This window comes from Neopsephotus bourkii, unplaced genomic scaffold (genome assembly GCF_033783945.1).
Source record: "Neopsephotus bourkii isolate Nb327-2 ecotype Australia unplaced genomic scaffold, CSIRO-AGI_Nbou_v1 NB_244, whole genome shotgun sequence".
Taxonomy (NCBI): domain Eukaryota; kingdom Metazoa; phylum Chordata; class Aves; order Psittaciformes; family Psittacidae; genus Neopsephotus; species Neopsephotus bourkii.
In genome coordinates, this window is record NW_026900754.1 from 237,435 (window position 1) to 260,970 (window position 23,536).

The 23,536-nt window shown below is 44.7% G+C and overlaps 1 protein-coding gene across 5 annotated transcripts in view; it reads right to left on the reverse strand.

Moving 5' to 3' along the window:
* IQSEC3 (IQ motif and Sec7 domain ArfGEF 3) overlaps positions 1 to 23,536 on the reverse strand; it is a 103,854-nt gene that overhangs the window by 49,886 nt on the left and 30,432 nt on the right. For all 5 annotated transcript variants that reach the window (XR_009724257.1, XM_061345781.1, XM_061345785.1 and 2 more), the window contains exon 2: positions 7,383 to 7,463. Coding sequence is in view for 4 of the 5 variants with exons in the window: in XM_061345781.1 (XP_061201765.1) it covers positions 7,383 to 7,463 (81 nt within the window). In the remaining variant the exon portion in view is untranslated. The remainder of the gene's footprint in view (positions 1 to 7,382; positions 7,464 to 23,536) is intronic.

The following is a 23,536-nucleotide window of genomic DNA, read 5'->3' on the forward strand; positions in this document are numbered from 1 at the left end:
TATTTTTTCCTGAAGAGCCTGTCTATTCCTCACTGTACTTCCTCACCCTCATGCTCTCCAAACCTGCCTGAAAGCGGCTGCACCAGCTGTTGGAAAGGAGCAGAGCCTGTGTGGGAGACAGACAGTGTCAAAATGTCCTACTGGATCTCCTTAACAGGACTGAGATGCTGCATCTGAAACTCACCTCCTGTTTCTTTGGATGCTTCCAGAAAGAGCCATTCCTCCCAGGTCATAGTACCAGAAGAACTGCCAACTATACTTCCCTGCAAGAGATTCCCAAGGTTGATGGTAACTATGTTGTTAAGTATGTTTTCTAAAACATTTTTTTGCTTATAATTGTGTTTCTGTATTTCCCCTAAATCTACATGCTCTAAATACCTTTGTGGTTCTGGACCTAGTTTTCTGCAAAGGAATTAAAGCTGCTAGTTCTGATTGTACAAAACACCCATAAGCGACTCCTAAGTTTAGGAAGAGTTCAAATCTGGGTCTAGACATCAATTCTCACCCACATCTCTGTGTCAGACTAAAATCAAAACTGACAACTGTGAGCATGGGGAATATTTACATGAACTTTGCTGACCCATCTCTGCCTGTTTGCAGCATCCCCAAAATCTCCAATCGTAATATCTTGAACAGGATTATTAAATCTACAGGGAGGAAAGAATAAGAAGTAGATGAGCTGTTAAGAAGCAGAAAAAATCCTCTCTTCATGCCTGTGACCTCAATAAGAAAAAGAAATGAGAAAAGAAGCACAAACAGGATGTGCTAACAAAGCAGAAACGCTACTCAAACTTCTCCTCTGTGAGTTAAAAAACAGTGCTGTGGAAGACTTTAGCACAAATGAAAGAAGCTCGACTGAAGAGCTTTGGATATGAAGTTGTTTGTCTTCAGAGCACACAAGGCACAGACCATGGATGTAGAGGCTTGCTTTGCACTGGCATGTCCAGATGCTGTAAATCTGACTTGGATTTTTCTCCATTAAGAATCAGATAATTCAGCCTCCATGGTCCACTAATTGTAGGAGCTTGCACTTGGCACTACCAGCTGGGGGCCAATTAGACTGAGTTATTATGCTGTTTTGTGTGGTAGGTTGTAGGCCTGATTTGATACAGACTAGAACCATTACCATGTTTCATACCTGGGCCAGAGACACTGAGTACCTCTGAGCTGGAAAGAATCACTGACCTCCAGGTTATATATCCAATATCCTGCCAGCAATCCTAAGCCAGAAAGGCCAAATTCCCATTTCATGAGCTGGATTTGCACTTTTCTGCCAGGCAAGGTCAATCTTTTACAAGTTCAGAAAAACATGCTGGGTAGCTCAGTTGTTTTTCTGTAATGCTTGAAGTGTGATGGATACTAGTGGAAAGTCATCATTCCCAGACTTATAAAGATGTTTCAGCGGTATCTAAAAGGAGAATTGAATTGGAGAGCAGTTCAGTTCTCACCAGCTCCATGGGCCTCAGCCTTAAGGGGTATTGCATTCACAATTCAGACAAAGCCTTGTGGATTTCTCAGAAGGATCTAACTGTTAGAGGACCTAGAGTGACCCAAGGGCAAAGTGAGAGCTGTACTGGGAATAGAGGTACTCCTGGGCCACAGCAGTGCGGAGATAAAGGATATGATGCTGTGCCTGTGCAGTAGATAATACTCATGGCTCTTTTGTGCCAATGCCTTTCAGCATGACCTCATAGGAGAAAGAATAAATGTATGCTCAATGGAAACGGAGAGCTCAGGTAAAGAAACACAAAGAGTTAGAGACAGCAGACCTCCAGAAGTAAATTAATTCAGATTATGTTTTTTACCAAGTTCTGCTTGGTGTGTAGCGTACTCAGAGAGCTGGGAAGAAAGAATTTTGAAGGTTTGATTTCAAGGAACTGTTCAAAATCTGTCCTTCTACTTTTCATCCTCCTACATACAAAACTGGAGCAACAACCACAAAGGACCTCTGCCAGCAAGAACAGGTATTTCCATTTGAGTACTTTGATAAGTCAGAAGTGGGGCAAGAGGGAATTTCACCAGAGCTGCAAGAAAGGCCGGCTTGGAGATATAGCCAAGGGCTTACATGTCTCCTTACCACTAACTGGTGCTGTCATGGCAGGCAGTAACCAGTCTGTGATGGTGACTAATCCAGCAGGCACTTCAGAAATGAGTACACAGCTGTTTGAAGTCTAAACTATATTGAGTTAAAGTTTAATTGGTCTGTAATTGTGAAGTAAATATGTGCCAGTTGCACTAATTGTGTTTTGACCCTGATCTAAGCAGCAGTTTCCCTACTGGAAAGTGAGGAAAATGGGAAGATATGAGTTTGCCCAAGTTTTCCATAGATGTTTCCATAGATGCTTTATTCTGCTCAGTACACATCCAAGCCCTTCCAGAACACTCTGTTCAGATCCCTGACACCTTCTCTTCCTGGGAGAAATCTGTCTCATTTGCTTTAAAACATGACCTGCTGGTCAGGTCCCATCTGCACTTCTTCCAGATAGGAAGGGCCTTCTCTATCCTGCAAATGCAGGTGGAACATCCTCCCATCCCAAAGAACCATCTGGGATCTGATCCTGCCCTTCATACAACTGCACACAGATCCCATCTGGTGTCCTCAGTGACATGATCTTTAAACCCTCCAATGCTATCCCTGTGTCCACCACCAGAGTGGACCTGCCCCGGGTACTTGAAGTTTTATGTAGAACTTCTCCCATCCCTGGAGCAGGGGTGATTTTCTGCTGATTTCCTATTCAGAACTGCAGGCAAGCCAGAGGCAGGCTCCGAAAAGCCTATGAAAGGCAACTGAATGAATATACTGTTCCTTCCAATTGTGAGTCCATCATTTCCTCTCATTACTCTAATAGAAACAAATCTTTCTCATCTCAGCCCTATTACCTCACACAAAGGAAAATGGTATGTAATCCCGTTAGAGCTGGGCTGCTGCTGGACACATTTAAGGTCATTGTTCTGGGATGCCAGTCTCCACTGTGTGAGACTGGGAGAAGTGGGAAATGCAATTACTAGGCTATTCAAATCCCTAGAATGAAACCCTGCCGTTAACAGGCAGAAGCCAGCAAGAAAAAGAGCAGTTGCTTTATGAAATTATAGGGTTTGGCTAAATCAGGCTCTAATCAGAACCTCAATAAAGGAGCAGGGCTAGCTCCCACTGCCATCCATGGAGTCTCGTCATTCCCCTCAACCTAATCTTTATCATCCCCGGTGGAAGCCCAACCTGCAAGATGGTTTGTGGTCATGAAGCTAGAAGTGGACAAGTCCAGTGGAGACAACAGTGGTCCATGTCCAGGATTTACACTGTGCTTTGAAATGGGGAAGTCCTAAGAGTCCAGCAACAGGAATATGCCCGCTACTGCCACCACCTCATACTGTACTTTGGCTCTGAGCTTCATGGGGACAGATTCTGAGATCAGATCTGTCTCCTAATATTCATGGCCTACGGCACCAGTCTTGCTGATTGCTGGTGCAACCCAGCTAAGCAGCCAGATGTGAAATTCACATCGCTAAAGTCATGGGGCTGTAACCCCCGCTACAAAGAATTCACATGCTGGAGGACAAAGGGGGCTAGAATTGCTTGTGGCAGTCAGTGAAGCAAAGCAGAACATACAAATGGGAATAATTGCAACTGCCTCATTGAATTGGCTTCTGTTGAGTGGTTAGACACTGACATGTTCCTAACCATTCCCACCCAGGTGAAGCCAAGCCAGTTTTAGCTTGACAGGCAGCAAAGAAAGTGTCTGAAATCTTGCAGGACTAATACTAAGGAAGACCACACAAGAACAACAATGACCATCACAAACTACAAGCAGAGTCAAACTTCTGTCCCAGACTAATCCTGACAGCCAACCCCTTACTGTTATGCCTTGTGCTTCCTTTTCCTTCTTTGTCCCACATTTGAGCTGTATGGTTGCTTTTGCTGGTCTCTCCTGGAGTCAGTCAGTCACTCTTCTTTCTCCTTGATGCCCCTCTTTATCCTTACCTTCCCCACTGTGTTACCCTCCTGATGCCCAAGTTCCCTCAGTCTCCAAAAGGATTTCTGAAAGTAGGAGCATTCTTGCACATCCCAGAAGGAAGTGATGTGGGCTGAGGCAAGGTTTCTGGTAGAGCAGCTGATCACCACTGGAGTCTCCAAGTCCCTTGAAGCGACGAGAGTCACTTCCCTGTTTATGCTCTTTATTAGTCCCTATTCTCTTTAATCGGCTTAGACTGATGAGCCGAGGCAGCGGTAGGGATCAGCCAGGCTGTTTAATTAAAGGATTGCAGCTCAGCCTTGCAGTTTGGGGGTTTGTGTAAATGAGCTGAAAGTGCATTATTTAATCTGCTACGCAGAGAGGAGTTGGGGCATTAATGAAGCAAACTCTAATTAAAACTAGACTGCTGATGGTTATTAGTGGCATCGGTTCTGACAGGATTTATCTCATTTACGGGAACGCCTCATCATGGAAGGAAAAAACAAAGAATAAACCCGAGCTGGTTTATCAAATTCACCACAGCATCACTTGTGACTGACTGTCCATTCAGCGGGACTCAGGAGAGCTGCACAGGGAGCCCCTGTATCCCAGGCTCTCACACTGGGAGCCCTGATGAGCTTATTTAGGCATGTGCCTCACTCACCCAGGAACTGATTGCCTATTCAGGCTGACTGACCCATATATTTCAGTCCTGATTGACTTTTGTTCTGCCTTGGGTCAAAGGGGAGCCTTGTTCATGATTTGAGCAGGGTGACAGGCTCTGTAAATGATCTGATGAGCCTCTTCCAGTAGCGTATTGAGCCATTCCAGAGCAGCATAGCTATCAGCTATGGATGTCAGCTCCACAGTGACCCTGTGTTTTTCCCTCTCTGCCACTTTTTTACCCTCCTCTCTGCATTGTGTATGTAAGTTCAGATATGAAGGAAACCCATAGGTGATGGCAGAACCTGTCACAGGTTTGAATGTATTTTCTGGCCGCCATAATGCTGACCGGTGAGTTTACAAGTCCTGCATGTGCTCTGCCTTTCTTCTGCACAGTGTGGGAAGTAGGGATGCTCTTCTCACCTGAGACAGTCGCATAAGGAGATTGCATACAAAAGCTGCTCTGTTTCAAAAAGCAAAAATCCTGTGTACCTGTTTCTCACCTTCAAACAGCCACAATGGCTTCAAGCACCTCTATCTCTATAGGACGGGGTTCTTTACTATGAGGGTGGCGAGGCACTGGCACAGGTTGCCCAGGGAAGCTGTGGCTGACCCATCCCTGGCAGTGCTCAACGCCAGGTTGAACGGGGCTTAGAGCAACCTGATCTAGTGTGAGGTGTCCCTGCCCACAGCAGGGGGCTGGAACTGGGTGAGCTTTAAGATTCTTTCCAACTCAAACCGTTCTACGACTCTACATAGAATATTGTGCCACACACAGATTCAGGACTGCTGTTGGGGTCTTAGGGCACTAGAAATGTAAAGGACAAGAGAAAGCCTTGGGGGAAAAACTAAATAAAGCAGAGGGCCTGCAGAATGGTACAAGCTACAAAAGACATAAAATGAACAGGCATAGATAGGTATGAGAAATCACTTAACTGGAGCCCCAGATGAAAGGGGTCATGATCATTCATCCCCACTCCTGAGTTTCCTGGCTCAGACTCACCTTTGCATGTGTTGTTGCAGGAGTTGTTAAATTACTGAACAACTAAACAACTTGCCAGAGTTGTTAAATTACTGAAACAATTTGCTTTCTCTTTAATTTACCTGCCAAACCCCAGCTGAGAAATGTAGTGGTTCCCAGCACAAGGCGGGCAGGAAAACTCAGGTTGAAGGGATAGGAAGGGCCTTTGGGAGTCACTGGGAAAAAAGAAAAGCCTGAGAAAAAGAACCCTAGAGCTTAAAACATTGTAGGTGTAACAGCTTAGAACACTGTAGGTGTATCCTTATTGTAGGATAAGAAAATGCTAGAAACTAAGGGAACTGATCAGACATGAGATGGAGGCTGGATAAGAATGGGGCAGGGTCAAGGATCAGGGTATGATGATAGAACACTATGGTAAAATTGAGCCTGGGTTCAGACAGAACAGAGCACATAACCAGCACTCTCCCCAGAAATGCAAGGGAGAGGTAGCTGTCCCTACCACAGCAATCTCTGCTGTCTCCTCCTCTTCCTTGCCAGCATCTCCACACCTGCCACAAAGGTGCAGCTGCAGATGTCCCACAAGGCTGTCATGCAAACTTCAGCAGTGCTTGAAAGCCCTCAGCACAGACATCATAGGGCTTCATACATCTTCATACACAAATGGTCAGGAATGGTCTTGCTTCTTTGCCTTGTCTCCAAGCGTGGCTGAATCCTGTATTTCAGCACACACACATATACAATGCTCTCTTCGCACTTATCCAGCACTCACACTTTCCTTGGAAGGAAACAGAAACCACAGTCTGCTCCAGAGAGCAGAACAAACAAGAGAAATACCATTTCTAAAATGCTGTAGCCTCCCTGCTGCAATTCACTGCCCAATTCCATCCAGAGGCCTCCCTAGTAACAAAGGCTTCTCATAGAGATGCCAAAGGTCAGACGTAAAAGTTTAGCAGTGTAAGGAGGGAAATCTATGAAGTGAAACCTGTTTTCTGTTGACAGAAGGGTGATGAGGCCCGAGAAGAAGGAGTAGGTCTGTGAGATGGAGGTGTAAGAAGTAGTGAGAGGAGAAGGAGATGACAAGAAGAGAGGTGCAAGGCCAAGCATGGAAACTATATACAGTATGTGCGTCTCAAGTACTTTTGGAGCTCCTTGGACCCCTTGGCCTCGGCACTGATGTCATTCACGGATGAGGGAGAGCTACAACAACCACTGGTGGGGCTTCACTGAATACAAGCTGGTGATAGTTAACAGTATCTGTCTGTAACTGTCCTTCATGGGTAAGCTCAGACCATTTCAACACATGTAAAACTGCATGCCCCAGTGTGTGAGACAGAACCCTGAGTTTGTTTGGTGACTTCTGCTGCAGCTTAAAGGTCATGGGTCTATACTGGTGTGTGTCCAGGTACCTTATGTGGGATAACTACTTGGAAGGTGAAGAGTGAAGTATGTATATACTGGTGTTAAAGCGATGCAGAAATGTAAGAGAAGATACAAGCATGAATGTGGGGTGATTGAAGTAGATGTTTGAAGAGAGGCTGAAAGTATGGGTTTGGAGGTGCGTGAGTGGAGGCCAGAAACAGCTTGTGAGCAATTACACAACAGTATGAACAGTAGTCTCTAGGAGGGAAAAGAGAGGGATGGCAGTGCTGGGGACATGGAACATAAGGGAGGGTGGAGGAGGATCGGTGTGGTAATATGTGAGTGTTGTCTGGGGCAGGATGATTGTGATGGATGATAAGGAAGTAGGGGATGGAAAAGAAAAGGTCGTGCTGACAGCAATTTCCCACCTTGGTGAGGAGTCTGAAGACGAAGGCTTCTGCTCTGCATCAGCTGCTGGGCAGCAGAACTGGTGTAAAACAGTTTCATTCCTGTAAGAAACAAACAAACCACAGCAGGTCAGTGTTGGGCTCACTCAGCAGGAAACTCAAGGGGGAATGCCTTTCCCAGGGCTGTTGCAAGGGAACAGAGACTCTGCATGATGCTGAAAGACCTGATTATTACATGAACACTTTGCACTCCGAGGTGGTGGGGAGCAGGAGAGAAGGAGACTGACAATTCTATTCCCCTACCTTACCTGTGCTGCTGCTGCCAAGCTGTAGAGAACAGGGCAAAATGTGCCCAAATAAGAAGTCTTCCTTCTATCAGTATCTGTCTCATGATCTCATACGTCTAATGAAAAACAGTTTTGCCTGTCTCTAACTTCTGTTTCTTTTGGGACAGAAAATCTCTTTAGATATGTTTCCTATACATTGTAATGCAAACAAGTTGAGATTTTTTTGCTGACAGTGGCTAAACTAACTCTGCAGACATTTCTCCTGAAACCCCTCTAGAGCACAGAAATGGCCTCAGCAAATCAGCACCGGGCATTGCCAGAAATAGTAGAAGACAGCTGACAGAACAAGCACAAGTGGGGGGGGGCTGAGACAATGGCAAGTGGAAAAGGAAAGCAAAACCCTAAGAAGTAACAAACCTGAGCAAACTGAAAAACAAAAGGCTAAAATGTGTTTATTACATAAGAAAGGCAGCTGTATTCATCCAAAGGAAAAATCCTAGACCAAACTCCAACAAGGCTCAACGAGGCCAAGTGTAAGGTCCTGCACAGGGGCCAGCGCAATCTCAAGCACAAACACAGGATGGGCAGAGGCTGTAGAGCAGCTCTGAGGAGAAGGACTTGGGGTGTTGGGTGACAAGAAGCTCAACATGACCCAGCAGTGTGTGTTTGCAGCCCACTGTGTGCTGGGTTGCATCAAAGGAGCATGAGCAGCAGGTCAAGGGAGGTGATTCTCCTCCTCTACCCTGCTCTCACAAGACCCCACCTGCAGTACTGTGTTCAGCTCTGGGGCCCCCAACACCAGAGGGATGTGGACTTGTTGGAGTGAGTCTGGAAGAGGCCACAAAGATGATCCAAGGGCTGCAGCACCACTCCTGTGAAAACAGGTTGAGAGTTGGGTTTAATTCAGCCTGGAGAAGGCTTGGGAAGAACTTACTGCATCTTCCAGTGCCTAAAGGAGGCTACAAGAAATCTGGAGAGGGACTTTTTACAAGGGCAGGTAGTGACGGAACATGGTGGAATGACTTTAAACTCACAGAGGGGAGATTTACATCACCTGCTAGGAAAAGATTCCTAACTGTGAGGGTGGTGAGGCACTGGCACAGGTTGCCCAGAGAAGCTGTGGATGCCCCTTCCCTGGCAAGTGTTCAAGTCCAGGCTCGATGGGGCTTGGAGCAACCTGGTTTAGTGGAAGGTGTCTGTGCCTATGGCAGAGGGGTTGGAACAGGATGAGCTTTCAAATCCCTTCCAACCCAAACTGTTCTGTGATCATAAACTTCCAAAACTGCTCACTAATCTGTAGTGACTTGTTCTGGGTCTCTTACCTGGGAACACTTTTAAGGAGCCTGGTTTTCAGGGCTGTTGGGCACTTGGGCACTTATCACAGCATTGGAACCCAGTAAGAGCTGCTCAGCGCCTCTGAAAATGAGATCCAGGGAGGTCCCTGAGGTGTCCTAGGCAGCACAAATCAACAACCGATTCAGAACACACTGACCTTCATCAGTAAAAAGGAGTCACTAGAAAGAGACACAGTGTTGAGGGGGGAAAGTACTAGGAAATGGAAAAGAAAATAAAAGGAGGAGAAAAAAAGCAGGGGAGATAAAGCAGGCTCAGTCCTTGGATGGCATAAAATCACCCTGTCTCCACGTGAGTGAAAGAAGCACTTAGAGCTCTGTTCTCAGTGTTAATGCAGAGACCAAGGGCTCAAATGGGGTCATCTTCTTCTAAAAATATTTTTGCATCTTCTTAGCCCAGACATAAACAGTAAAACCAAGTCTCCTGGCTTGCCATGGGGTCTCAGATCCTTCCAAAGGCCCTGCACACTCCATATCACTCTGAAATGTGAAGCTTACGACCTTTGTCTGTGTCAAAATCTGACAGACATGGCCACAGTTCCTCCCTGACGTGCAAGCTGCTGGAAAAGAGAGGACAAGTCTGTGTGACAATACCAAATCCATCTCCTGCCTTCCATTGTGTAACTACTCAGCTCACATCCCGTCTCTCCTGCCAGCCTGGTTGTTGCTGGTTCTCACCAGGTGGTTTCTAATTTAAACTTCTCAGGTGGCAAGCACTTATCTGACTGGTGTGTCCATAAATCACTTGTGTTGTCTTTTTACTGAAGCAAGTGGTGGGATCACATTTGAGTCTATGTTAAAGCAGGCTCACGCAAATACTCCAGCTCCTACACCATGTCACTCTGCTTCCATCCATCAGGAATTTTCACATAAAATTTTAGTTTTGCATAAACCCACCAACTCATCAAATATAAATTGCCTGGGAAAAACATCTTGGGTTTGACAGAGATTCTTCCAGGTTTTCCTGGCAGGCTGCCTCCGTATTTCACATCTCTAGTGCAGCCATGCCCTCGGAGACGGGCCATCAGATTTTCCACACAGGTTTTTGTTCTGCCCAAGTCCGAAAGCAGCAATGCTGGGAGCTGGCTAGCCCAAGAAGTGTGGAGCACTTGTGCCAAGGCAGTCGGCTCTGCAGTCACAGACATCGCCAGCTGCAGTGTGGAAATGCACAAGGCTCTCAGCTGATTCAGCTACAGCTGGCATACACCCTGAGCAGCATGCTTGGTTTCAGGAGTATTCTGGATTGGCATTTCCGACTGAATTTCATCTCTACAGAAACCACTGCGGATAAAGAGGCTACTTCCAGATAAAGCAACAATGTATTTTTAAATCACAGAGTCATAGCATCATTAAGGTTGGAAAGACCTTTAAGATCATTGAGTCCAACCATTAACCCAGCACTGCCATGTCCACCACTAAACCATGTCCCTAAGCATCACATCTACATGTCTTTTAAATGCTTCAGGGATGGTGATCCCACCACTTCCCTGCAGAGTCTGTGCCGATGCTTGACAACCTTTTCAGGGAAGAACTATTTCCTTATATCCAATCTAAACCTCCCCTAGCACAACTTCAAGCTGCTCCCTCTCATCCTGTCACTTGCTACCTGGGAAAAGAGACCAACACCCACCTTGCTACAATCTCCTTTCAGGCAGTTCTAGAGAGCAATAAGGTCTCCCCTCACCTAAACCACCCCAGTTCCCTCAGCCACCCCTCATAAAACTTGTTCTCCAACCCCTTCACCAACTTCCAAATGGGAACTTCTAATGGACATCCCAGATTTCAGCCATTTCTAATCTCAACTGTAATTCCCTAAATGAACAGTTCTCTGCTTTTACTCGAACAGCAGATGCACCACTCCAATTCCTAGTTACACATGAAGAAAGTGAACAAGGAGGGAAAACATAGAGAAAAAGAGGAAGGAACAAGGACAGAAAAAAAACCCTGAGAAATAGAAGCCTCTATGTAGATAAAATGCCTTCCCAGTTGATTATCACAATAGAAACAGAAAAAAACCTGAAAGGGGCACAGGGAGAGTGGTGTGAAGTTGCAGAACTCTAGGCTCACTCTCCTGTGGGTGTTTCGAGATGAAACATCTCACAGATACTCTTCAGAGAACCAGCGTGGTCTGAGTGCTGCAGCTGCACAGCCAGTTCTTGACTCTGGTTCTCATCATTTCTCATGTGCATTTAACACTAAACTTGGGCACTGCTGCACAAGCCAGAGTCCTATTGAACCTCTGAGATCCCAAGATCTGGAGTAGTTGTTACGTACCACTACCAGATGTTGCTCAGGCTCACAGCAGAGATCTACCTCCAGGCCATTTGGGATCCTTGAGTCTCCATCCATGGGCTGTGACTCCCATGGAGAAACCACCAGGGAGGTAGTGAGGAGCAGACACTGCCTGATAGAGGTAAGTACATGAGGTATAAATGAGCATTCCAAGACTGTGCAGAGCTCTTCCCCTGACTGGTGGCAGGGAAGGGTATCTTATTACTCCTATTAAATCTGAATTCCCGAAAAGCCAAGAGCAGTTGGAGCTCTGGGTCTATTTACATTCTTCTTTTACAGCTTGCTTCTCTTTCTCTTTTATGCTGTCCAAGCATACAAAAACAAGGACTGGGTTCCACCTTGGAGACTATGCTTATTAATTTTCCTCTTTCTTTCCATCTCTTGATCTTGCACATATCTGATCTCTAGCAAATCCATGCCCTTTGTTTTGCAGCATGGGATGCATAGCCCAGACAGGGGCTGGGAAAGGTTTAACTTGCTATGGAAGAGATGGTCCTGGTCCCATCCGGAAGAGGCTGTAATTATACCTGGACAAAGGACCTCCCATCTGGGTGCAAAAGGCAAGTGTCCTAGGGGCTTACTATCACTTGTAAGCCTAAAGTAAGTGCCCTAGGAAAGCAGGTGTCTTACTAACTCTGTGAAGTCTTCAGGTAAGATGTTATTTTTGTTGCTGTGATTCAAAAGGGCCTGGCGGGATTTTGATGACTACCTCGATTTCGTTCCCCTGTGGTGCTGTCAACCTTTGCAGCTTTAGAGTCTTGAGATATTTATTATCTGTCTGAAGTCAGCGTAAGACTTTTGATGGTGGGTTTATTTTTTGCCTTTCTTCGCTTTCTTTTTATTCTGTTTTTACACAAATCTTACTTTGTAAGTCAGAAAGGCTACATAAAGCTTGAATGTGCAGCCTCTGAGGAGTTAGACACCAGAAAGCATAGGGCTTGTTTTGCCTTTGAAAAACAGGGAGGAAGGCGACATGTCTTGAATCCAGTGACAGTTGATTCAGACTCATTACTCAGGGGTGCTTATCTGTAATTATTTTCTCTTTTTCAATACTTCAGGTAGGTGGCAATGGTCTGCCAACAAAAATGGTAGGTTCGGGGCTTTCTCTTTTGCCTTTCTGTCTCTTCCTTTATGTCCTCTGCTTTGCCTTCCTAAGACTTGCAAGCCATTACAGGCACTGTAGCTAAACAAGCACTATTGTGGGCAGATCAGGGAGGTGATTGTGAAGAAAGCTGATTTCTCCTGTCTGTCAGGATACTGTTGAACTGTGTGTTTCCAATTTATTGCTTTAAAAACATACAAATTATGTTTAGCACAGCACCCTGATTAAAGCTTGGAAAAGAAAAGCCACCAAGAAGAAAGGGTGAGTGAAGAGGAGTTGTGTGGTGCGAAAGAGAAGGCTAAAAGAGAGGAGGAGGCATGCTGAAAGGCCTGTTGAGGTAAGTGTTGTCAGAGTTGTGTATGGAGGAGCAGCAGAAGACAAGGACAAGCTTGGATGCGAAAGGAGGACTGGGAACAGCCTGAGCCTGTCAGTGCCTTGCTCCATCTAGCTGAGACGCGTGTTCCGGAGGCAAGGATTTGACAGTCCAGACCTATCTCAAATACAGAGAAAGCTATGCTTGGCCCAGTAGTAACCCATGCTGTCAACTGAAACATTAGCCCCCTCTCCTCTAAGAGAAAACAACTGACTGACTACTATTGAGTTGTCTTCAACATTGCTCCTGACAAGAGGCATCCTCCAGCCAGCCACCGGAAGCCTCAGAGGGAATATCTGTGAATGAACTGTCCAGCCACAGCAATTCCAGCTCTGTGATGAACTTTGGAGAGGCCCGTGCCAAGCCTCCTGGCTAGCACAAGCTGTCTAGTCAGCTCAGGAGGTAGGTCTACCTTTCTGGCTTCTTAGGAAGTTGGACTGTGCTGTAAAGGGGTCTCTTGACTCATGCTGCTTTGGTCTTTACAGCTATGGATCCCAAACAGCCAAACCTCTTTCCTCTTAAAAACTGCTGTTGTAGAGGGTACAAGAGTTAAAAAAATTAAAGTCTCTGTAGATACCCAGATTGCACATCCCAAGGCCAAGGAACACACACTGTCCCAGAATTGCCTTTAATGCTCTATCTTCCCTTCGGACAAGCTGTATTTCCCTTTGGGCTCTATGTTCATTTAGTGCTGTTGCTCATCAGCGCCCACTAGCTTAGTACTGGAGATAGCGTCTTGAAATAGAGATGCCTGTCTGCTGACAGCTGAACTATGCCACAGAAGCCTAACCCCTTTTTCCTCTTTTCCTGCCCCCTACAGAAGTGAACCCCCAACCCAGACAGAATATGGAAAGCAGTGGTGCTCCCTGCTCTCCATCAGTCACCTTTAATTAAACAAATATCCAGTGTGGCCTGCTCCCAGAGATAAAGAGCAGCTACAGAGCATGTTTTTCTGCATGAATGATTTTAGACTACAAGAAATGCTAAAAGAAGACAGAATGAAAATTGCTCTCACAATGAGCACATCGAGCATGCTTCTCTCTAATATGCTGCATCACTCCTGCATCCCAGTGTGACTGCTGCCCTGGTCAGTTATGTAGGATATCTGGCATGGCCCCTACTGCAAGAACAATGAAGATCACTAGGTTCTCCAACAGCCAGCACTAGTTTCGTACTCCCCCTGGTTCTTCACTCCAAAATACCCCCACTAGAACTTTCTAACTGTCTTCATTACTCCTCTTGATTGTAAGTAATTAGACTGGTGTTTTGGAGGTAGTTGAGTATGAGCAGATTTATGTTGTGGAGAAACCATCCATAAATTCAGTTTCTGGGATTCAAGTTCTTTAACTCCTTGTAAGCTTGAAGGCCTCCTCATTGTTATGGTATACGGTGGATGGCAAGAATTTGACAAAATTCAGAGTAACCGGACACTTTAAATATTATCCTATGAAAATACTTAATGCAGATCCTTCCCAAAGCTAATGTTTATAGGACTCTAATTTTTCAGCATTATAGAGTGGCTCTTATGGGTGTCCCATGGCTATCTACTGTGACCCTTTGTGCAAAGACCTCTTGAACATCTGATGTTGGCTATCTCTGAAAAAGAGCTACACAAACCAGATTCACATGTCTGACTGAGAAATCCTGTGTTAAAGGACAAGAGGCTTGGTAGTCAAGATACTGAAGTGTAGGAGTGCAACAGAACTGAAAATGTCATTTTATTTTAGATTCCCGGCAGCTATAACAATCGCTACCTGAGCATCCCTGGGATGCATCTTAGGAACTTACTTATTCAGTAATCTTTTCTAAATAGTCAAAGACCTCTGTATTCAGTCAAAAAATGTCCCACTATTAATCCCCAAAGAGGAGAATAAGACTGAAGCAGTCTGGAGTCAGATTTGCATGATAGATTGCTGAGGACAAAAGGAGGAGGGAAAAATTGAGCAAAAGATGATAGGAGAATGATTTGAAATTTGTGTGTGTTGACCCTGCAAGCTCTTATCGACACCTCTAGGCTACTTTGGTTTTATTTCCCTTCCATAATTTCTTTTCCCCTGCCTCTTCCTATACTCCACATCTGTCAGTTTTATAGCTACAGATGTATTTTGCTCTTGAAGTCACCACTGCCTGAACTCCTTCATCAGATACATCCTCTCAAATGGCAGCGACTACGCCACTATAGTCTATACAGAGCCACTTCATATATATTCCATATACTTATCCTTGACTCTCTGGTCTGTTGCCTACAGGGCCTGCCAAAAATGAAAAATCAAGTATGTATTATAGTCTGAAACTTGGCCTGCCTTGAACACCTTATGAGCATTGGAGTGAGTATCTCTACAAATTCTCTACAAATGTGATGATCAAAAGATCAGAGGTCATCCTCTGAAACCTACTTAGCACCTGCATAATCATATTGTTTCTTGGTGCAAATTCATTTTAAGACATGCATCCTTTGTACAGCATTACTATAATCTTTACTATAATCTGTTTTTCTAGTGCTAGGAGATTGGATGAAGACAGGATTCCCACTGATAAGAGTATTTCAAGTTTCTCACCAGAATATGTTGGTTTTAGAGACCCTATAAAATATCTTAAAACAAATGCACTTCGGTAGTATAAAATACCATATGCATACACTACTGTTTGGAAAGTGAAAATTCAATGTGACATGCTGACACAAATGTGTGTCTTTGAGCTATTGTGGGTTCTTCAGGACAGCACAGCTTGGAAGGATAAGCACAAGGCACCATGCTGGGGAAATGGAATTTCCTGTGTTGGAGGAAGAAGGTCTGAGCCAATGCTGCTGTGATCTGATCTTTTTTTGGTTAACTAGTTGGGTGACTATAACAGATATGTCAAATATGCCATTCATTTATCACCATCTGCTTGTAGGGATGGAGATGATAATGACGTATCTTCCTGAACAGTTGGCTTCCCAGCTTACTGTAGTCTGCATTTATGGCAAGCATTTCTCCTGTACATCCTCACTCTTCACTTGAAGATGTCCCTTTTCCTTGGGGAAAAATGTGGTCATGACTGGTAGATGAGTGTATGGATTTTGAAAAGGATTTGGGGTGTTCTGTGCCAACTTCAGTGCAAAGAACATCAACCGTGTACAAATGTGTGTGGATGTGTATTAAAGTGGGTCTGAGTGTGAAGGAATAATGTGAGCTGGCACCCACAGACTTATGGACAGAGTCAGCAACGTGTCTGGGGGATAGCAAAAATGAGATGTGGCCTCATGTTCTGGCTCAGTGGGGTCTGCTCCTCTGCCATAGACCTAGATACGCCCTTTTCTTTTGTTGCTAACAGCCTACTTGACAGAAATTTCCTTACCCGAGGATCTAGGTTCCACACATCGCTCGCAAGAGTGAGAAAGATCAGAAAGATGTCACCTGTGTATTCACTATATTCAGTCAAAATTGCTGCTGACAAGTCCATTTTGTTACCCAGAAACACTTGAAGGAAATCTAATGTATTTGTTACACCTGTAAGGAGCGGTTGGGCTAACAGCCAGATTTCCTCTATGTGCTAGAAATGGGCAAGAACAGAAAAAGGAATGGAATATGCTCCAGAAATCACCTAGAGGGGGAAACTCCATTATGGCTTCTGGGTCCAGTCTGCCAGATAATCTTTTGACAGCCAGAAGCAAAGGCTGGGGCCAGCTTTCTGACTGACTTCCAGCACTTCTCATGCTAGGAGGTGCATTGCTCTTTGTGCAGGTTTGCGGCTCTTGGTGCTTCAGCTGCAGTGGGATGAAGTAACTCACTTAAGGTGAACTAAGGATGATACATTCATTCTCAGTTATCTGTGGACTAACTTTATTATAACCAGAGTCAGTCTAGATGACAGAAATTGTCCACAGGAGGAAACTAAAGATCAAGTATCTACTGCACAAAGAAAATCAGATACTTAAAGCAGTAAATATAAAAAATGTATTGCATATACATGCAGTGCCTCAATAGAAGGCAGCAACTTGAAGAGATTTGGGAATAATAGCTTGGATGGAGCAAAAGATTCAGATCTGGGGCACATGAATGGCCTGAGAGGAGGGGGCACTGCTGAAAGCTCTCTGTAGAGGAATACTTGTATCTCTGAACTAGCTATGTTGGCGTCTCTCATAGAATTACTAGTTGAGGAAATACTCTTTGGGTTTATGGGGGATGCTTCTCATACTCTCATATTTGCCCAGCAGAAAAGATTCACTCCAAAGCTTCTCCTTTTGCTATTAATTTCTTTCCTAAGGCACAATAGGAACAGGACGAGGCAAATGGTTGTATTTGCTAAGTAGTTCCCAGGAGAAACTTCCTGGGTGGAAGAGAGTTTGTCATCAGCTGCTAGAGAGTTTGGGGGGGCTCCCTTTCCTGAAATGCCTTTGAATCATATGTCAATGGGAAGTCCATTCACTCTATTTAAATTGGATTTCTCTCTTCCAGAGGACCATCAGCCACACACGGGTGTCTGCTAACTGGATTGGTGCTTTGTAAGCACTAAGAGGAAGAAGGCAAAGTAGCCATGACAGGAGGAAATACCGTATGTTGGAGTATGAAATAGCCCAGTGTGCACCATCAATGTTGTTTAGATCCTCTGTTAATGGTGGAAAGAGCTGATGACTTATTGTGATAGATAAGTCACAACATCATTTGCTCTGATTCGTTAACAGGGTGAACAGTGGTACTTAGGAAAAACAGCTACTGTACAAAAGAGCAACCTGATATTGTAAGAGTATGTGCACAGCTGATCATGCAAAAGGGATCCTCTACTGACACACGCAACACTCACTGTGAGTGAGCAGAGGTTTAATAAGTTGCAGGCAAAACTGTACTTCAGATATCACAAATAGGAAGCTGCTATATAAATCTGAAGCATGTGTGAGGGGGAGTTTGTGTAAGTTTCTGAAATCATTTAAATTAAATAATTACCATAAACAGAAGTTGGATCTATTAATTTCTTAATGGAAAGATAGTATATTAATATAAAACTACTTTTCCAAGACAATATATGACCTTTTCCAAGACAGCATCCCTCATTTCTGACTATCTCCAATATCATAATTACTTTTAAAGGTTCTATATGTAATGGAATAATTACATGTCTGCAAATGCATACTGAGAGCGACCTCCTGTAGCTTTGAGACATCTTTTCATACCTCTTCTGTTTTGTACTATACAAAAGCCCTTTTTTCTTTGCTCAAATAACATAACTACATAAAATGAAAATAGCTGGCAAAAGTTCACTTTAATTACACTCAGAAGCATTCTCCAAATCCCCTCCAGTTCTTCATATAATAATTATAGTTTGTCATCCTAATACCAATGAGTATGTGGTCCTCCTAAAGGGATCCAGAGCTAGCACTATGCCTGAATGCTCTGCTAGCAGAACAAACACCTTTTTTTCTTCTCTCCTATTTCGGGCCAATATGTATGAACACCATAAAAAAGCTAAGGCTTGTGTTAGTGGAATTGGCAACCTCAACTACATAATTACTGGGACTGTGAGATATAAACGGAATTTAGGTCTCTTCCTCAGTAAGAATAAATTATTTTTACTTTATGAATAAGTGCCAGAATTGGACTCAGTAAAGGGATTTTTGTTATGACTGAGTATTAGATCTAGTTTTAATCAGGCTTAGATTTCTTACCGGATTCTCACTCATGTGGCTTGTGTTTAACCCCTTAGTACAGGAAGAAAGCTCTGGAATTTTCCAGAGGCTAAAATCAAACTGTCCCTCAGCACTGGAGACTGACACAAAGCTATATGAAGGAGTGCTCTTCAATAATTCAGAATCCCATCAACATGCAAATTAGCTGCATGCACAGAAATCGCTCATCACTGAGCTCTTCATGCACCTTAGCAGCACTGTCTTCTGTAGACCTGCTCCTGCATGGAAATGCATGGCCAGATTTGCTGCTTGTACCACTGCACTTCTGTGCCCTTGCAGACAGCTCTGTATTCAAGGCTGGATACCAGAGCAACATGACAGTGAATTTCACCAGCCATTAATGACAGACTTAAAAACCTGTTTACTACCACATTGGGCTGGTGTACTAAATCTCAGTAGTGGTTTTATTCTGCGTGTACTCACCAAAGATTATCAAGATTGTTCTGTGGGGTATAGTCCTGCTGCCTAGTACTGAGCTGCTCAGAGTCTTCTCTGTTGAGGCTTGACACAACAGTGTAACAGAAGGAGTGCAGTTGAATGCAGTAAGAAAAATCATGGCTTTGTTTGGCTTGGCTTGGCTTACAGAAGGCTGCTTCAGGCCCCTAGTTTAGGGCCTTGGCTATGGAAACCCAGTTAATACCAGACTCTCAGGTATCTCGAGCTGTTGCATCAACGGCACCTACAATTGGAAGTCCTAACTGGGAAGGGGAACAAAGAGAATTAGGAATGCAGAATAGAACATAGGCTGCCTAGTGGCTGCACAAGACTAAATTTTCCTGTTCTCGGATGCTTCAGAGCTGAACTGCTCCTGCTGTGGGAAGGGAAAGAGCAGAGGAAAAGGGCAGGACCATCTGCAGAGCTGACTCGAATGCCTTACATGACAGATAGGAATAGTCACCATTGTTTCAGGAGAAATTTAGTTTCCCCATTTCCCTTCCATACACCCACATGTGCTTCCACAACGGCCCTGGCACATGGGAAGTAGGCAATGTTCAAGACTGCTTGCGGACACAATGGCTGGTTGACACCAAGAGCAGCTGAATTTACATATGTAATTGCCCTGGAAGACAAGTATCATTTGGCACTAATGCAAGTGAGAAGAGGATGCAACTTGTATGCTCAGAACTTTACCATCACACATGCTTGGTTTGGGGTTAAGAGGAGATTTCACAGTTTCTTGAGGATTTATAAGCTCCTGACTTTGCTAAGGCAGCAGAAGAGCAGGTGGAATTAATGAGGTATCCTAAGATTTGGAAAAGCTACAGAAGTTGTTTCCTTTCTCCATCTTAACTGCTCAATAATTCCTGGGATTTAAAACCAGTAGGACATGCAATGTGCTGTCAAGTCAACTTAACAAGATGATGACAGTTTAAATTAGCCTTAGTGCCAGGAGCTGGATTATTTTATACTCCCTGTCTGGTGTGGCAGCAGTGGGAAAAAAATCACCACAAAAATAGAGAAGACATCACTTCTTAATCTGATGCCTTGCATACACCAATTGTTCATCCATGCCCTATCTCAGAACTGAGATACAAATGTCATCGTACACTCATATGCCTGGCCAAAAGAGCAACGCTTCAGTCAGTGATGACTGTAGGAACCTATATAGCTTGCATTTGCCACCAAACACACAGGTCATCTCGAATTAATGTGATGCTTATATCTGCCTGTACTACTGGATCTCTCTGTGGTGCCTTACTGCAGTTTGTGCCTTGGGGGGAGTCTTAACGTGCTGAAGCATCTGACTTACAAATCCATTAATGTTCTCTACTTAAGAAAGCTTTGAGCTTCCCACTACGTGCTGGGGTTCTAGGTTTCATTTATTTGGGGGAAAACAAACAAACAAATAATTATTTTTTATATACCCATATAAAATACATATTTTTGCATATATATTCATATATATATAAAAATAAAAGGTGTAGTTCTGGAAATATAAATGTAAGATATTTTCCTGTACTACAGAACCTGATTTCTGCAGAGGTATTTCAGAGAAGTTGCAAAACCAATTACCAGGTATCAGAGTGAAGAGCTGAGTGACTGCTGATGTTTCTGCTCCTGAGACAAGACAGCTGATGCAGACCTTCTGAACCTTGTGGTACTTACAATTGGACAATCCTCTAACAACTGAGATATAACAAGTTTGCTTCAGTACCCTGGTGCCAAAAGGGCTGTAGGACCTGACACTATGTGCTAAGCGTAAGGGGGAAGTGCTAGCTGTGCTTTCACACTTCAGCTGTGAAGCTACATCAGTGATAGTTCTAGACCCTAGATGCTGGGATGTGACAATACTTCCCATCTTGGGAAGAGGCGACAGCAGTGGCAGTATGTGCATCTGTGGTTACTTTAGCACTAGAAGTTGTTGAAATCTCAATTCTTGTGATGAACAGATTCTGCCTAGACTCTAGTTTAGCCTTGGGAGCTGTGTGGTGAGGGAAACTCCACTTTTGGCAGCTGCTGTTCTGTATAAAATAGAGTATAGCACATGAATAGATCCAAGGGCTGTAGAAAAGGTGTTGGGAAGAGACACTGGAGCCTCTCACAGGGAAAACAACCTAATAAAAAAAAAGATTTTAATCAAATAAGTGACAAACAGTGAGAAGCACACAGGCATAACTTTGTATTAGAAGGAACAGTCATCTTCCTTTCTATTCTCTAAGCACAAGCATCCTCCTTGGATGGATAAGGAGCTGCTGAGAAAAATTCAAATGAAAAAAGAGTCTTACAGAAAGTGGAAGCAAGGACAGGCAGCCTGGGAAGAGTACAGGGATGTTGTCCGGGAAGCTAGGGACCAGGTTAGGAAAGCTAAGGCCCACTTAGAATTAAACTTGGCTAGGGATATTAAGGATAACAGGAAGGGATTCTACAGGTACATAGCAAATAAAAAACAGATTAGGGAGAATGTAGGCCCCCTCAGGAAGCTCTCAGGTGAGCTAGCTACACAGGATTTGGAGAAGGCTGAGGTTTTGAACGACTTCTTTGCCTCGGTCTTCCTCTGGCAAAGGCTCTGACCGCACCACCCAAGTCTTGGAAGGCAGACACAGGGACTGTGAGAATGGAGACCTTGGGCCCACTGTACGAGAAGAATTGGTTGGAGACCATCTTAAAAATCTGAACGTGTACAAGTCCATGGGACCTGATGAAATCCATCCTCAGGTCCTGAAGGAGCTGGCAAATGAAGTTGCGAAGCCGCTGGCCATCATATTTGAAAAATCATGGCAGTCAGGTGAAGTTCCTGACAACTGGAAAAAGGGAAATATAACCCCAGTTTTCAAGAATGGTAAATTGGATGACCCAGGGAATTAAAGACCAGTCAGTCTCACCTCTGTGCCTGGCAAAATCTTGGAGCAGATTCTCCTGGAAGGCATGCTAAGGGACATGAAAAACAACAAGGTGCTTGGTGACAGACAGCATGGCTTCACTAAAGGGAAATCCTGCCTGACCAATTTGGTGGCCTTCTATGATGGGGCTACAGAACTGATGGACAGGGGTAGAGCAGTTGATGTCATCTACCTGGACTTGTGTAAAGCGTTTGACACTGTCCCACACAACATCCTTGTCTCTAAATTGGAGAGACATCAATTTAATTGATGGGCCACTCGGTGGATAAAGAACTGGCTGGAGGGCCACACACAAAGAGTTGTGGTCAATGGCTCAATGTCCGGCTGGAGACCTGTAACGAGTGGTGTCCCTCAGGGATCTGTGTTGGGAACGGTCTTGTTTAACATCTTCGTCGCTGACATGGACAGTGGGATTGAGTGCGCCCTCAGCAAGTTTGCCGATGACACCAAGCTGTGTGGTTCGGTTGATACGCTGGAGGGAAGGAATGCCATCCAGAGGGACCTTGACACGCTTGTGAGGTGGGCTGATGCCAACCTCATGAAGTTTAACCATGCCAAGTGCAAGGTCCTACACCTGGGTCGGAGCAATCCCAGGCACAGCTACAGGCTGGGCAGAGAAGAGATTCAGAGCAGCCCTGCAGAGAAGGACTTGGGGGTGCTGGTCGATGAGAAAATGAACATGAGCCGGCTTCAGTGTGCGCTTCCAGCCCAGAAAGCCAACCGTATCCTGGGCTGCATCAAAAGGAGCGTGACCAGCAGGTCGAAGGAGGTGATCCTGCCCCTTTATTCTGCTCTTGTGAGACCTCACTTGGAATATTGTGTGCAGTTCTGGTGTCCTCAACATAAAAAGGACATGGAACTGTTGGAACAAGTCCAGAGGAGGGCCACGAGAATGATCAGGGGACTGGAGCACCTCCCGTATGAAGAGAGGCTGAGAAAGTTGGGGCTGTTCAGCCTGGAGAAGAGAAGGCTGTGTGGAGACCTCATAGCAGCCTTCCTGTATCTGAAGGGCTCCTATAGGGATGCTGTGGAGGGACTCTTCATTAGGGACTGTAGTGATAGGACAAGGGGTAATGGGTTAAAATTTAAACAGGGGAAGTTTAGATTGGATATGAGGAGGAAATTCTTTCCTGTTAGGGTGGTGAGGCACTGGAATGGGTTGCCCAGGGAGGTTGTGAATGCTCCATCGCTGGCAGTGTTCAAGGCCAGGCTGGACGAGGCCTTGGATGATATGGTTTAGAGCAAGGTGTCCCTGCCCATGGCAGGGGGGTTGGAACTTGGTCCTTTCCAACCCTAACTATTCTATGATTCTATGAATAGGTAACAGCAAATATCACACTCGCAGGCTAGCAGGTTCAGCCTTGCTTGTAGCTGGAGCACAGCCCTCTGCATCCAGGGAGTACCTACACATAATAGTTGTTCTCAGGGTGACTCCAGAACAAACGAATTGTGACAGAGATACATTAGTCACTGGATTTTTTTCATGGTGATGAAGCAGACCTCACCCAATGTGCATGGAGATTAAATACCCTCCCTCCTGGGCTAGGAGGGGTACTCTATCTCAGGGTTTTCTACTTTCATGTGGTTTACATGCTGTTCCACCCCAGTCCTACCCTACAGGGAGGTAAGATTCTTCATACCTTGTGCCTTGATTCTACATTCCTAGAATTCCTGCCTTCCCATGGCTGATACTTCCTCTTCTAAAGGATTAGTACCTGATTCCCTACACAGTTAGCAGAGACCAGCATACTCACACAGCAGAA